Raw genomic sequence first — 16,391 nt, 5'->3', positions numbered from 1 at the left:
ATCACAGGCCTTTCCTTTTGCAAATAAACATTTCTTTCTAATGTCAAGATTAGTAAACTATGCACGTTTTCTTTTTGAAAATTCACACCTAGTTTGATGATTAAGGGATCTCAGTTCTATTGTTTTAACAGTAAACACCTTTTTGCAGTGTGTTGTAAATGCTGAAATATTTTGACAGAAGAACAGACATTAAGTATCTCACCTAGACGTGCATTTCATGATACACAGCCATTATATTTTGGCACTAAACAGACTCACTCAGTATCAGAGATTGGGATTTCTACGAACGGCAAAGCTAGGTTTTATCAGGCTAGCTAAATTTAAAGCGACGCAGCCCTCTCTTTATGTTTGAGTGCCAGGCTTTATTGTGTAGTTGCGTCCAGCAGTGCCACATGTACAGTAAAGGTTTTTGATTTTTTCCCCATTATCATTTCTTTTTTTTTTTTTTTCTCCAACATGCTGCAGTCCATATGTGGTTTCCAGTCCTCGTCTTCGAAGAATTCTTCTACATACCCGTCCTCTCTCGACCTGTGTCGTCAGCATGACCACCATAGATGAGCCCTGCTCCCATGTCATTTGCCAGAAGTCGGGGCAGGTGTTGGGCAAGGGGCCCTGGCATGCTATGTAGCGGTTTATAAGACTCGAGGCTGGAATCTCCATCTACAGAGAGAGAGAGACACACATATTGAGATACAGAGATATTAGGTTGCAAGGATCTCTCTTTACAGCTTCTCTTTTTAAATTATTTTCAGCTGAAAGGATGTGCTTTGTGTGTTTTCAGCAGTGCAGAGAGCTACATGTTCTCAGGTTTCCCTAAAAAGGTACAACCACTTCAACGTTGGCCAAAAAAGAAATCAAGCCCCTTTCAGACATGCTCTTCGATACTTGAACTTGCTGGTGAGATCGCAGCGGTTGGTCTCCTTTATATAAGCCTCTGAGTCACTTAACAAGGTCAGACCTAGTAACATTATCATCATGACACAAAGTAATTGAATGCCATCCCATAACACCAATGTTAACAGCAGCACGGGGTTAAATAAACACAGGTATATTAGTTGGCCGTCTTGTTCCAACTTCTAAAATAGCACTGCCAAACATGTCCCATTTAAAAAATAAAATCAGGTTGTCAAGGAGATTCTTCTCATGTCACATCAGTCTAATAAATGTGTTTTCCTGGATGCTTTTTACCACACAATGGGGCGCGATCGAGAAAAAAAACAATTCACAGGAAACTACTTTAACCATCAGACCATCATTCCCTCTAAATTTGTATCAATGCCAACTGCTCAGAGGATGAATATCCAAACTTTCCTGTCCTTTACGTACAGAGCAAATAGAAATTAAATGTGAATAACAACTGGGCGTCTTGTCATTTTTAACCATGCCTGGGCACTATCAGATTGACAATAGGCAGCAGGATGTATTCTGTCTAATAAATGATGACATTGATGAGGAAATGTATTAGTGGATGTAGATGGTTGATTAGACGAATGAGAGGCGGAGACGAGTGTCCTCATGCTTACAATGTCTGTCCTGCTACCTGCCCCGGCTGGAACTACATGGAGCAGCGTCAGCCCACGCTCTAACCACGACACCCAAACCGAAAGGAGAGGACGACGTCAGTCTAGCACAGGTACGAGATCTTTTAAAGCAACAAAAAGATTGTCTACATGCAGTTGCTGACGCAGCAAGAACGGATGATATGATTAAAGAGGTCCACAACCGAAAGATCAGTTTGCAGTTTTCCCAAAAAGAAGTAGAAGACCTACAAGAGACTTGCAGGGAGTTAAATACAAAAAAAACAAAGACGCACGCACAGACATCAGTACCGTGTGTGAATCAGTTTTAACAATGATTGGAAAAGCAGACTACCTTGAGGGTCAATCAAAACGGAATAATATAATTGTAGAAGGCATTCCTGAGTCCCCACGTGAGAGCTGGGAGGAATCTGAGGATAAGGTCCGTGAGATGCTCGCTGTAAAGCTACAGATGGATGAAAAGATGATATAGGTGGAGTGAGCCCACAGGATGGGAACCAACTCAGGTGACAAACCCAGGGCAATAGTGGTGAAATTCTTACAATTCAAGGATAAGATGGCCGTTCTTGACAGGGGACATGAACTGAAAGGAACTGACATCTTCCTAAATGACGACTCTACTGAGGCCGTACGCCAGAAGCAAAAAGATCTTATCCCTGCCATGAAAGCTGAAAGAGGTAAAGGGAACATTGCATACATCCGCTATGACAGACTCATTGTCCACCCTCCCTCCCAAAAGGCTGAGAGAGTGGAAAGAGCCAAGCCTGTGGGTTCTTAACTTTGCACTGCACACGCAAGCATGCACGCACGCGGCTTAAATTAATAGCGTGCATAAGCTGCTGATAGCTTCACTGGCTGACTCAAAAACATGCAAAACATTAACTCACAATGTTATTCGCTTGTAAAGCTCATGTGGTTAATTCATTCACCAGTACAGGCGACCAGTGTTTCAACATGTGTTTGGATGGTTAGCAAAACAGACCACCCACCATGCCTCAAACGAGCAAAACGCAGAGCTATTGACGGAGAGAAAAATGAGGAGGAACAAACTCACATTGATGTAATTTGCATTGATGTAGTCATCTGTGCTCTTCAGAATGACCCGCGTGGCATCATCTGCAGAGGGAGAGAAAAAGAGGGTAAGATTCCAGAAAAACAAATAAACAATTGACTAATGAAGAAAGAAAAGATTTCAAGAAGAAGAAGAAGAAGAAGAAGAAAAAAACGCATGGAGGAGAGAGTATCGTGGAAAAGAACAACGTCGGTACATATTTAAACGCACAAGCCGACAGATATAGACAACAGTGTGCAACCACGTACATGGAGAGATGTCTCTGTAGCGATTTTTGGAAACGTTCTGAGGTAATTTGGCACACAGCATGGTCATCCCCGGCCTCTTCCTGTACAGTTGCTGTAAGAAAAGGAACATCAATTTATATTAAAAGTTGTAGTAACAGGAAGAAGATCAGTAAACGCTGCATAAGTATAGGTGCTAAACTTCTATGAGAGTTCGAATGTGTGAAAACATTTAAAGCATTGTGTGCATCAGTGCTATCGTGCAATGACTTTGGGTTCATTTATGAATCTATGGGTGTGTGTGTGTGTGTGTGTGTGTGTGTGTGTGTGTGTGTGTGTGTGTGTGTGTGTGTGTGTGTGTGTGTGTGTGTGTATATCTAACATTCCTCTTCAGTAAAAGCACAACAAAGAGCTTAAACAGGAAGCTAGTTAAGTGAATATGATATGAAGGACAGGAAGCTATGGGAATAAGGAAAGGAGGAAAGAAATGTGTGACAAATGCTCAAGAAAATAAAACTACTCAATCAATCAATCAAAAAGTATTCCCACAAGTTTGTGTGTATCTCTGTGTGAGTATATATGCACCATTATCTATTCATGTGTGCGTTGATCTCTATGTCTTTCATCTTACATCAAACTGTGCCAGTATGGCTCCACTACTCAGGCCTTCCTTCAGTGTGACCATGGAGTCCCTCAAAGCATGCTGGTCTAGCTGGGTGGGGTCCTGAGGGGACTTCTCAGGAATATACTGAAAATCTGGCTCCGAGTCTGCCTTCTCCTCCACCACGTCATAGATGGCTGAATGGGACAGAGAAGAAATATTTCACGGTTTATATACAGTACATACAGCTGTTTATGTAGGCTGAGGCCCGGGGGAGGTGATTTACATTAAGTACATAATGAAGAAAGAAAACATCCAAGATTAAAAAAAACAAAAAAAACATTAAAAGTCACAACCAAAGCACTGAATATAAAGTTCATCTATATCACACATGTCAAACTCAAGGCCCGTGGGCCAAACCCGGCCCCTAGCAAACTATGATCCGGCGCCCATATTAATTTGGATTCGCAATACATTTTGGCCTGCCTAGTTTTTGTCACTTTTTTGTTATTGGCGCTTTCCTTAAAGTTTTTGACGCTTTTTTGCTGTCTTTTTTCTACGTTTTAACGTCGTTTTTTTATGTTTATGGCATTTTCTTTGACATTTTTGTCGACCAAACTGTAAACTGTAACTGAGAAGACTATATGAGACAATAATATAGGCAATATTACAGTTAAAGATATTTGACTTTTTCCATGAAATAAAAGCAACAAACTATACATGTCTGGCCCTTGATGTGATTCTCATTTTCCAGTGTGGCCCTTAGTGAAGTTGAGTTTGACATCCCTGATCTATATGCCTAAATTTAAGGAAGAAAGAACAGCAAAATCAAATAATATGATTAATAAATACATTGATGCAACGTTATATCTACTCTGATATAAGAGACAAGAGAATCCATAAATCCCTTTTTGACCCAGTTAAAATACCAAGAATGTCCATGTTTCATCATCTTTAAAAAGCTCCCTTCCGCCTTCACTTATGCTGATTAAAGGATTATGATTTGCCATCTCTCTACACGGCAAATACATTCAGCTGAGATGTAGAGAAAAGCAAAATGTACAGCTTCATACATCTCCTTTAAAATTTAAAGGGTGAGATTAAGCAGTGCACAAAGACCACAAGAAGAATCAAGCCTGGTGACCAGATGTGTAGCTGTTAATCTTCAGATGTGGGCTGCACCAGCTGTCCGTGTGTTACACTTTGCATAGTTATAATCACTTAGATGCTTACAAAGTGGATAGTCATGCATCACTGTATTAAAATGGGTTGCACTATACCAAGTAGTTCTTACATAGAGAGAATACGTGTTACTAAACTGTGCCTTAGCTGGCTTAACCAACTGAAAAAAAGAGCTTGCTAATTAGATGACCTGATACATGACATGATAAAGTTTCATACTTTAGTCGCAAGATGACAACTGAACTATCTCCATGACAACAGAGCAAACTATCTGTTGAGGAAGCCTGTGAAATATGGTTCAAAAGGTTGTTATTTATGGCAGTTATGTTACAGCTTGTGGCGATACAGTGCTTTCCTGTTCACACTGTTGATTGCTTTTGATTGGGCAGCACTAGCAACGTTAAATTAGTAAATCACTAGTTTGAAATTAGCTAGTTGTAACAAGTTAGGAAATTAGGGAAGAACTCTATAAACACATTTAGTAAAGGGTTTAAGAACAGCTATTTGACTAGTAAATGGTTGATGCTAGAATGGATGGTCCCAAGGGACGGGCAAAGGCATGGCCAACCTCTGTTGGGTTCATTGGTTGGTTAGGTTTAGGCATGAGGAGTGAGGTTGGTGAAGGTTAGGGTAAGATTATCAGGGTAAGCCAATCAGAGGCAGAGTAGGGCGGGTCATGCCTTCACCGGTCCCTCCGGACCATCCATTCTAGCATCAAACCTAGTAATCGGGGTAACACTTGGGCATAGTTCTGCAATTCCTCACTCACTAAACAGGTAAAAGTGACATGGGAGATCCAACCAATGGTAACAGCTCACCGTTTGGTCTAACCAATAGAATGAGCTCTCCAGAATGGCTCTCACAGCTGGCTTTGATGAACATGACCACCTGGTCATGGGTGTGGTCAGAGATGTCCCGTCCATTAATTAAGACCACCTGGTCGCCCTCGTTAAGGCGAGGCACACACAGGTCAGCCTGCAGAGGGAGAGGGAAACAGAGGGCAAAGGACGAGAAGAAAGAAAGCCAAAGAAAAGACAAATGAAGGCACAATAAGAATGGTGAGATAACAACATTATTTGATTAGTAACACATGTTTAGTGTGATGTGGAGAAATGTCTTCAGAACATGAGAATGCTAAAATAGCAGCTAATTGTGAAGCTGCATTTGTTATATCACATGCTTACGCTCAGCACAAGTACAAGAAAATACAGTAGTAGTAGTAGTAGTAGTAGTAGTAGTCCTCTACTGACTAGGTGGCTGTTGACTTACTGATGTTCCCGGAGCCACTCGAGACACAATGATGGGCATCTTCTGGTCAGCTCCACCCTGGAGACACACAGAAAACACACAGATGTAGGATCAGTTAACAGCACAAAGCCTGGCATACATTTCCTTTCTTTCTAGGAAAGAGTTAACAGTTTAGGCAAGCAGAAAGGAATTGGTCTTGATGCATACAGACAATTTGTGCCAAGCATTGAATACTTGGCATAAACAAGAAGGAAAACGAAAAGATAGATGACGAGATGAACCAAGGAACAAAAAAGATAGAAGGACCACGAACAGACTTTTTCCTATTGTTTCCCAACTAGTATTAGCTCTCACCTTGACATTGAAGCCAAAACGTCCGTGTTCGTCAGGTCTCATCTTGATCAGGACCAGATTATCATGAGGGACAACTCCATTTAACTGCAAGAGCAACATTGGACACAGATGCATCAAATTTACATACTGCTTTCCTCCATACCATTCTCCTTTGGGGCACAGAACTACTGGCTTCGGCTACACTAGGCAATATTACTTTGGTTGATAAACAATTTTTATTGTTAACCCATTCTACTGTTGCATTAAGAGTAAATTTGCACTTGACTGGAATGCCAACGCCACATCACTTTAATATAAGATCAAGATTTAAAGTGTGAAAAATAGATTTTGGGTCACTAGGGGGCAGAAAAACATCAAAACAAACTAAATTGACAGACAGACAGTTTTTAAAGAATAAAATAACCTCTTTAATAGTGAGAAGTAGTCATTGAAGGCACCTTGGGTTGTCATTTATTTGAATTGCAAATTATGTGTGTCAATAAAAACTAGAAAATGCATTTCCTGCAGAAAATGCGTGGGAATGCTGAATAGCTGAATTGCTAAAGCTAAACTGGATGAATAGTTTAAATCAGTAAGAAGAAGTTGAAGTAGTGAGAATAGCTGAAAAAGTATGAATGGTTTTAATTAACATGAATTTCATTAAAAAGTTGAATAACACCACTAATATATAAAAGAATTTATTTTCTGAGCTGAGAGGTGAATATATTGCCTGAAAAGAAGCGGGATATATACATGGATGAAATCACAAATGGAGAGAGAGAGAGAGAGAGAGAGGGGGAGAGAGAGAGAGAGAGAGAGGGAGAGGGAGAGGGAGAGAGAGAGAGAGAGAGAGAGAGAGGGAGAGGGAGAGGGAGAGAGAGAGAGAGAGAGAAAGAAGTGGAACGCAAAAGATATAAACTAATGTTCATATTACTGCCAGTAGTATTCAATTCAACTGTCTGTGAAAGTGTTGTCATGGTAACGTATGACCAGTGAAAACACCCTTTGATCTCTGTGATGAGATCTCTTTGATCTTTAATCAGTTAACGACCGTGTCACCTGCTGAAACTGTCACCTGTGCCACACTGTAGCTATTCAAAGACACTGAGAGCAAGCTCTCAAATAAAGGCTCAGACTGCTAAAATGATAAGGGGTATCAGTCAAATGATGTAATCGTGACCACCACAAGGCCTTTGTGAACGTATGCATATAAAATTTATGTTGATAAACTTAGAAATGTGGGCATATCAGCGATTTACAAAAGTGGTTCGCTCTGCGTTTCGCTCAGAAATGTGGAGAATGTTAAACAGGGCAGCAAATGGAGGAAGATGTGGAACTCTTGTCATTTGGAAGCTCACCGAGCCAAAAGTATAAGTCATATCACATAACTGAGCAAATTGGCTGAAACTAGACAAAAATACCTACGGTTTGATGAATAAATTGTGTATGACAAGTAAAAATTGTGAGAGTGAGAGCAATTTATAGAGAAGGGACAAAGATAATTTTTTTAAGGGCGCTGACACAGAGAGCCGATTATCGGCTGTCGGACCGTCTGGCGAGTTCGGTGACTCGACCACGTGACGCGTTCGTTCAATCAGCTGCCGGTTTTCATTTTCTGGGAAACAATCAGACTGTTAATGGAAACAATACAGAGCAGCGCCGCCTGCTGCTATGGAGACGTATTACCTTTCGCGCATGCGCAGAGCGTACGCTCAAGTCGGTGTCTCTTTGGTGTGTTCTGAGGCATTTTTGGACCTCGGGGACCCGACTGATCAGTCCGACTGCCTTTTCTGCCGACGGTCTACCGGTTGGTGTGTAACTACCTTAAAGCTCTGTGCTCTGGCGATGACATCATCCACTCTAGCTCACGCAATACACACTCTGTTTAATAAATAAAATTTCCTGAAACGAACACTAAACTTTAACAGCTTTTTCACAAAAACTGTAAAAGATATCAAAACACATAATAGTTCCTGAATATCTGAATATTTTGTCAACAGTTTAAAGTTTGAATCACGTCTGTAGGTGAAAGAATGTAGGAAGAGATACATTTTGAAGCAGAAGAGGATTTGAAGCCAGCTCTCATTGACTTTAATGTTAAAATAAAATGTTTAAAAGCTTAATATTTAAAAAAAAAAGTATAAATAGTAGAAAAAAAGTTGAAGAATTCCCATATCTCCTGAAAGAGCTGAAGATTTTAAAAGTTGAATGGTTTTAATAGCTGAAAGTATGCAGAAGTTACGGAGAGCCAAAAAACGTACGGAATAAATAAGAATAAAAAGAAAGAACAGAATAACAATAGTTGGAATGCTGCTGACTCAGCATTCCCACTAAATATATGATGCACATAAATATAAAACAATCCATTTAACGAAATATCCTGAGGACATGCATTTAAATTTGTGCACCATATTTTGTCAAAGATGTTGACGAGGACTACTGGGATGAATATTTCATTTAAATGCTTTATGTAACTGGGCATCATACTCACTTTTTGTTTTTTATATATGTAACGAGTGTTACTGTGTTGTGTTGCCATACTGACCGTGGTCTTATCAGCATTGACTGGAACATCGTACATCTCGTTAAGGTGGTTGTCCAGGAGGCTCTGCTGGGAGTGGGCCTGGATGATCTGGCTTAAGGTCTTCCTGCTCAGCTGTTTGGGGGGCAGAGCTGGAGGTTGGCCATCTAGCCCCTCTGGAGACCTGATCGAAAGGAGAGAGGGGGCGGGGTCAAGGACCGAGAGAAGGAGAAAGAAATAAAGAAAAGAGTTATTCAGATGAATATTTACAGTTATGTTTTTTTAAGTATTTTTCCCAACCAATCTGGTTGGGCAAAGTGATAATTCTCCGTTGCATCACTATTCTAAATGACCACACTTGTATCCAGTACAGAACAAAACCTTACTTGATCACAATTGTAAAATGAGCAATGAATCTCACAATTTGCCATTGAGCCGAATAACTGCTGATGAAACAAGGCAGCATGGCCTTTTAAAGATGGTGGGAAACCCAAGGCACAAACATACAGAAAAAAACAGGAGTTTGAGAGAGAAAGAGATTGCAAGAGACATAGAGGCTTAATAGCACCATGTTAGTCACAATGCATTAACCTCAATAAAAGGGCTGCAAGAGGAAGGGAACCCCCCCCCCCCTCGCCTCCATCATCCAGACAATAAAAGGCAGTCAGTGTGTATGATGAAAAAGGGTCAGTCAGGTAAGGCTTTCAGGAACATCATGGCTCACTCTGTGGGGGGTAAAAAAGTCATTTCTGTGTGTGTGTGTGTGTGTGTGTGTGTGTGTGTGTGTGTGTGTGTGTGTGTGTGTGTGTGTGTGTGTGTGTGTGTGTGTGTGTGTGTGTGTGTGTGTGTGTGTGTGTGTGTGTGTGCGCGTGTGTGTGTGCACTAGTCAAAGAGCATTGCCTTTGTTTTGGCTGCTGCTGCTGGTGCCACTTTGTGTCTTAAACACACACACGGAAACTAACATCTATTATGGGTCACAACCAGGTCAGGCTCTCAGGAGGGCAGTGCACAGCAGGCCTGAGCCAAGACTGAACATCCTCCTACATTAGTGTTTCCTCAACACGACACAGAGGATTGAATTGATATGAAATTGTCTTCATACCATACCACAACATAGCCAAAGCCCTGGGACAAGGATATTTACCCCATGACTAAGCCCTCTTTGTTAGTTTTCTGTCTGTCTAATGCTTTGATTATTACCTAATCCTAACTGGTCTTAATTTGCTAAAAGAATATTTTGAAAGAACTGACAGAGGATAGAACTAAGAGTGTGCACAGTTACAGAAGAATCACATGCGGTTAAATGAGAAGACTAAGGCTGCGGTCGAATAGTCAATTTTGGTTAGGAAGGTTCCTAACGGAGTGAAATGACCGGGAGTTGTTAGGTGGCTGCCATTATAAGAGACAATTATCTAAGTGATAAGGAAAAGTGCTTCAGTGCTTCCTTTGTTACCTCCTTTAGCATAGGATACACTGGACCAGCCTTTACAAAAGGAAAGGAGATAATTGCCTTCCCACAAGTCTTTGCGGCAGCGTAATTTAAAGCAACGCATCACCATTTCGCCGTTCATATTCAGAATATTAGGGTGTGCAACAGAACAGGCAGCCGTAATCCTGTGCGTACATTTTATTTTCCGTGAGACATTGCAACACATCTAACAATAATGATAATGTACCTTATGGTGCTGTTTGACTGGTTTTTACTCTCGTCTCCGACGCGTAAAATTACAGTGAGCATGTGTGGACAGAACTGAGAATGAATGGATCGCTGAATCCAAAGTTATACAGAGCACCGGACATTGGTTTATTTTTAGCCCAGAGCAGCGTCTGAAACAAGTTCACCTGTTCGCCCCTCAGTGGCTTATTTCAATATATGTTTTGTTGAAAAGTTATTTTGGCCATGTGGGACTGTGAAAGTATTATTATGTGAGCCGACACGGATCGGCTCTGGCAGCATCCAAAACAGTTACCTTAAATCAACCACCCGCACCAACCCAAAAAAGTTATTTTCACTCCCCCTCTATAGTCTCTGTAGGCCTTTGCTTTTTCTTTTTTTTTTAAGATTTACTGTAATGTTTAGAGAGGCTGCTTTCAGTAACTGTAAACATCATGCGCGCAGTAATGCTATGATGGGACATTTAAACAGCAAAACTAAAAACTGTAGTTATAAACTTGACAGAGAAAACATAAATCAACTTTCAGCTACTGAAATAATCAATGGAGTACACTGCTGACTGCTGTCCTCGTGTGTAAATGCGCACAGAGGAGCAGCAGCGGACAGCTTAGCTCTGCTTTGTTTACAGTTTAGAGAATATTGTCCTCATTAATAATGTATTTCTTTCATCCACCCGCAACCATGTGACCCTTAGAACATTCAATATGTACAGTAGCTCCGTAGGCCTAACATGTTCTGCTTATCTTGCATACATTTAACAATTATTTCCTTACAATAATCAGCATTCATGTGGATAAATCTGAGTGGGCAGTAGGGTGAGCATGAGAACCCAATATTGATAATAAACGTTATTTGCAGAACACCTATATAAGAAACAGCATACAGCTCAGTGCTTTAACGAAATTACATGCAGTGAATACTTCATATGAACAGACATAATCAATGCAAAATAAGATGGGAAATAAAATGCTGATGCAGTAATATTTGTCCACGTTTATAGAGCCTGTGTGAAACAACAGAGTGAGAACCCACGGGCGGAAGTATCCAGATACGCTTTCTGTAGTCCACCCTCGGAACTGCGTAGTTTCACTGGCAGAACCACGTCAATAACATCCTCCGTCGCGCGATAGCGCAGCCGAGTGTAAGGGCAGTCGGATTCTCCTCGCACCGCGGTTGTCTTTTCCTAATTCCTTTTCAATTCTCCTTCACATCTTTCCTTGACCTCATGACGTTTACCATCGGGGTTAAGGAAAAGTGGTTAGTTAAGGACATAGGAGGTAACTTTTTTGACTTTTCGACCGCAGCCCAAGTCTTAAACAAGCTGCTAATAAGCACCATGTTGCATTCAAAACCACCAAAAGATAAATTTAAAAACACTAAGCGCACATCCAAGTGTTTTTTTTTCCTCTCAACAAAATGATTTTCCGAAGCCAGTCTTTGCTTTGCAACTGTAAAGAAACAGATCTGATTATAAGCATACAAAGTAATTTATCATGACATCAAATAAAGTTGCATTCAATGTTGTGTTACAGTATATTATATAATTGTACCTTTTTGTTCCCTGCCACTGTCAAGGAAATATAGACCCACTGCATTTAAAAAAAATAAAAAAAATAACGGTAATGTGCCGTGGTAAGCTAAACAGATAATTTTCACTATACACAGCTAAAAACAGAATATTATAGAGAGTGTCTGAGGGTTATGGCTTTGTTGTATTTCTTATGCATATAACTGTGGCCTGTGGGAGAGAAAGCAGATTCTAATTTAGTTTTTATTGGAGGAAAGTCTTGGGAGGAACATTGGGAAAATTTGGATTATGAGCCTGAGCAAAATGACAGACGTGAACATATTGGAATAAGATTGTGCCATGTCAGCTTGGATTGCAAACATAATCATTGTATATGGATCTTTAAGATTAGGGATGTCGGATTCTCACCAAAGAAGAGGCAAAGAGGTGGTTATTACATATTAGATTTAGAACTGATAGCTCCCCAAAAAGTGTAATATGGATTGGAACCAAATCTTTTAAGAAGACATCACAATGGGGTTGGCGGAGGACAATGGATAAACTAATCTTCCCAATAGAGTGGGAAAATGATTCAGGCAATTAAATTGGGAACTTGGGACGCTGAAACTGCTCACCAGGTTCCCTCTCCCTGCCATACAGTGCATGTCCAAATGAACTCTATTTACAGAAAGTTATCACGTCAAGGCCTCATGTAAATAACTCAGTTTACTCATCCTGATCAATATGGTTTAATAGTTTTTGTGCTACAGGTTGATTGTGGTTGTGTACAATAACAGCATGCATACACAAGAAGAATGATTGTCACGTAGCTTTGAAAAACATGATTCTTTTGTGTGCTAATTATGTAAATGTGATATTTCAGGGATATTGAGAATGACTAATGTGATGGGCAAATCACAAAAAGCCAATAAAATATTATGCATGACTATTGTGAGTGTTGTCTGAGGAAGAGAGAGCAGGTGATTATGTCATCCTTTGGCTCTGTATGAGCCAACAACTTGGCGTGTGTGTGTGTGTGTGTGTAGTTTTGTAGGCAACGGAACTACCACTGTAATGTTACTTAACCACTCTGACTTCCAACTGAAAAATGTTCCATCTTTGTTCTCTATTCTTTCTCTCTCTCACACACACACACACACACACACACACTCCTACTGTGGCAACAGAAAAAGCATGCCGCATCTACAATGCATATTTTGCCTCATTTCAAATCACACACACACACACACACACACGCCTGAATGTTTGTTTTTTAGTTCTATTTTAGATGATTTATGATTATTTTTAACTTGTATTAATTTAACTAATTAAAGTTTTTATTAATTGCACTAATGACAAACTGATGAGTAACACTTTTTTGGCTTCTTCTGTGTATGCAATTACTTATTAGTGAAATGACAAAGTGAATCCTGAATACTGTAATAGTGCTACAAAGGCTCACAGTGGCCCTCATTTATGAAATGTGCATACGACCTAAAACAGGTGTAGGACGGGCGTACGCCGATTCCTGCTGCTATAGTGTTATGTTTGGCAATGACACTCAATAGAGGAAACATGAAGATGCACAACATTTTTATTTATTCTTCAGGTTTTTGGTTCTCTTTTAAAGTGTTGTTAATAGCCACAAATGAACGATAAAAAAAACAAGTGTAAAATAAAAGACACTGCATAAACTCCGCTACTGTGTGTTTATTTAAATATAGGTACACCATGTAGGCCTAAGAGATTGCAATATAAGCCTGTATATTACTATTAAGACTATATCATACATCAAGGATGTATAAATTAAATAAACTTCAGCTGGAGTCCGATTTACCACGGCAACGCTGTTGACCAAATCAGTGATCTCTTTCCATTCCACATTCTTTCTACAGCCTTTAATAACAGTTTTCAGGCTGCCAAATCAAACAAGTCTTTGCTAAGTGTTTCCACCTTACATTCCACCAGGTTTGTGATCATCAATTAGCTAACAAAGACCAAACTCCTGAAGGCCATGCTACAACATTTTAACACTTGTAGTACAAGTAGAAGGTGAGGTATGGGAGTACTGAAGTTTGCTGAAAGACAGATTCCAAATACGAGTGTTTTCCGTTTTCAGAATCAATAATGCTGTTCAACAGTAGGAACATTTCATGATTTTTTTTTTTCTAACAAGCCGCTGTTCTTTAAAAGAACCGAATAAGAATTTCTGATTTTAGCATGTAGAGTTTTAAAAGTCACAATTTTTCTTTTACTCCTAGGCTTTCAGGCTTTGAAACAGAAATGTGGAACTTTATTAGTTCAAGGAATCTGCTGGATATTTCATAGTGTGTGAGCACAATAAGGACATTCCGAAAACACAAACGCACTAATTCCTAGTTCAGCCCTTGTATAACCTCTCCGCCCTGCTACCCGCTATAAACACATTTTACAGGCTGTTTTTCAAAGGGTTCATCTTTCAATGGGGCCAGCTAAGTGACACTGAGAGAGGGTGTGAACTATTGGGAGAAGCCACAGGCACAGACAGACATTTAAAAACCAGTCAACTCAGCAGTACAGTCAGTCAGAGTGGCACTAACACCGATGAGTAAAATTAAACTTCAAAATTAAAGGGCGGCTGTTTTGTGGGGGATGCTTTATTTATGAGGCGGTTAATTAACAGTGACATCTATTTCCCTGCCACCACCAAAACCAGAATACAGAGGAGGACAGGAACAAACAAGAAAGCATGGGGAAAAAAATGAGAATGATAGCAACAACTTTCCCCCTGACAGACTTACGGTGTGGAGTCCAAGCTGATGCTGTTGGCCTGCGTAGACGACGCTGACTTGTGATTGGAGGAAGAGAAGACAGGCAGGCTGGGTGAAGCGTGGATCACATGATCAACCAGGTGGCCAACGGACGACGGGCGTAGTCGTGTGCCCTCTTGTACAAACATTGAGTTCCTGATGAACACATAAAGACAAATAATGGTACAGGGCTGAGAATACTGTACAACCTCAAAACCTTTTTGATACTGACCAAAATGTGTGACTTTCTGTCAATAGAGTTCATTTGGACATGTGTCAAACATGAAGTACCCGAAAGCTGGCATCCATTGCATGCTCAGAACCATACTCTTATTTACTTCTTCTTAAATCAGACAGTTTCTGATTCAAATCACAATTTTAGATTGTTTTTTGTTCAGGTAAAGTTCTTGTGAGGCTTAATATTTTCTTGGTATTGATACAGAAACTCTTTATAGATGGATATACTGTATATAGTAAAACATTCAAACGATACTTTGATACGATACTACCAGGATTAGACACGAAATTATGCAATGTGTTCTTGATTTTTTTTGGGGAGAAATAATCAAGTCACACGTCATGTTTGGGCTTCAGAGACTTGTTGTAGGACACTTCCGCAGCATACAGTACATGTTTGCCAATACAGTCCTGAAATGACTCCCTAGTCTCTTTTACAGCTGGCAGACCGGGCAGCCCACTAAACAAAGAGAGGTAACCTTTTCAGAACAGGTTTCCTAATAACAGAAACTACAGACTACAGTGACTTACCGATGACAATATTTGTATTTTTTCTAGAAACAATCATTAATTTAACTAAAAAAGAAATCTTGAACAGTAGTTGCTTTAAAAGTATATCTGGCTTCCCTTTTAACTAAATGAACTCAATTAGTGTAATTAATTTGCTGTCAAAACAGGAATTTTGAATATATGCCTAACCATGTTGAATATGATTACATTTAAATTTCCACTGCCACAATTGTCTTACGTGAAGCTGAAGTGAACCTCAACCTGGTATGAAGCCTGAAACTTGGACTCACTGATTGGGCGTCCCTGGCGGCGAGCGAGTGGGGAGGCTTTGGGTCTCCAGTCTCTCATCTGATAGGCTATTCCTGCTGACCGACTCCCAGTCAGTTCCGCCCACCAACTTCCTGGCCAATGGCTTGCTGGGAGATCTGCGCAGACCAAGACATTCATTTGGTTGTGGCCAAAATAAAAACAACAGTAATTCAACACATGTTTGTGTGGCGTTCATCTACCCTTAGAGGCTTGGGATGGCTAGAATGAATTAACCAAGAAAGACATTTCCATTACCTGGCAAACACTCTGTCCTTGATGCCTTTCTCCTTTCCATACTGCACAGACTGCACCTCTGTCCGTCCGCTAGAGACAGAAACAGCAAAAACAACAGTCAGTGGACTGTCTTGGAAAATCAGCTTTTAACTGTAGTGAACCAGGCTGAAATTCTTTAACTCTCGGGTTAAAACTAAATATTTATAAGCTACATTTAGTTTTACTTGCCCTACTTTCTTCATGAAAAATTCTGCATTAAAATGAACAAATCAGTCAAAATAACTTTAGCAATAACGTCAACAGTTGAGCATAGTCTGCCAGTAACAAGTGCAACATTTTCAACAGCAAGGATCGCTGGGGTTGCATCACTGCTGCTCAATAATGCATCACAAGACCTCCAACTCTCAGTTC

The 16,391-nt window shown here is 40.2% G+C and overlaps 1 protein-coding gene across 2 annotated transcripts in view; it reads right to left on the bottom strand.

The window, feature by feature from the left end:
- ptpn4a (protein tyrosine phosphatase non-receptor type 4a) overlaps positions 1 to 16,391 on the bottom strand; it is an 84,805-nt gene that overhangs the window by 7,949 nt on the left and 60,465 nt on the right. For both annotated transcript variants that reach the window (XR_004898020.1, XM_031281681.2), the window contains exons 13-23: positions 16,002 to 16,070; positions 15,728 to 15,862; positions 14,682 to 14,846; positions 8,744 to 8,903; positions 6,220 to 6,303; positions 5,887 to 5,943; positions 5,436 to 5,592; positions 3,466 to 3,632; positions 2,859 to 2,949; positions 2,593 to 2,654; positions 514 to 660 (exon numbers count right to left, since the gene is read on the bottom strand). Coding sequence is in view for 1 of the 2 variants with exons in the window: in XM_031281681.2 (XP_031137541.1) it covers positions 514 to 660; positions 2,593 to 2,654; positions 2,859 to 2,949; positions 3,466 to 3,632; positions 5,436 to 5,592; positions 5,887 to 5,943; positions 6,220 to 6,303; positions 8,744 to 8,903; positions 14,682 to 14,846; positions 15,728 to 15,862; positions 16,002 to 16,070 (1,294 nt within the window). In the remaining variant the exon portion in view is untranslated. The remainder of the gene's footprint in view (positions 1 to 513; positions 661 to 2,592; positions 2,655 to 2,858; positions 2,950 to 3,465; positions 3,633 to 5,435; positions 5,593 to 5,886; positions 5,944 to 6,219; positions 6,304 to 8,743; positions 8,904 to 14,681; positions 14,847 to 15,727; positions 15,863 to 16,001; positions 16,071 to 16,391) is intronic.

This window comes from Sander lucioperca, chromosome 8 (assembly GCF_008315115.2).
Source record: "Sander lucioperca isolate FBNREF2018 chromosome 8, SLUC_FBN_1.2, whole genome shotgun sequence".
In the NCBI taxonomy this organism is placed as follows: domain Eukaryota; kingdom Metazoa; phylum Chordata; class Actinopteri; order Perciformes; family Percidae; genus Sander; species Sander lucioperca.
The sequence above is the reverse complement of the archived record's forward strand: the minus strand, read 5'-3'. Positions and strand labels throughout refer to the sequence as shown.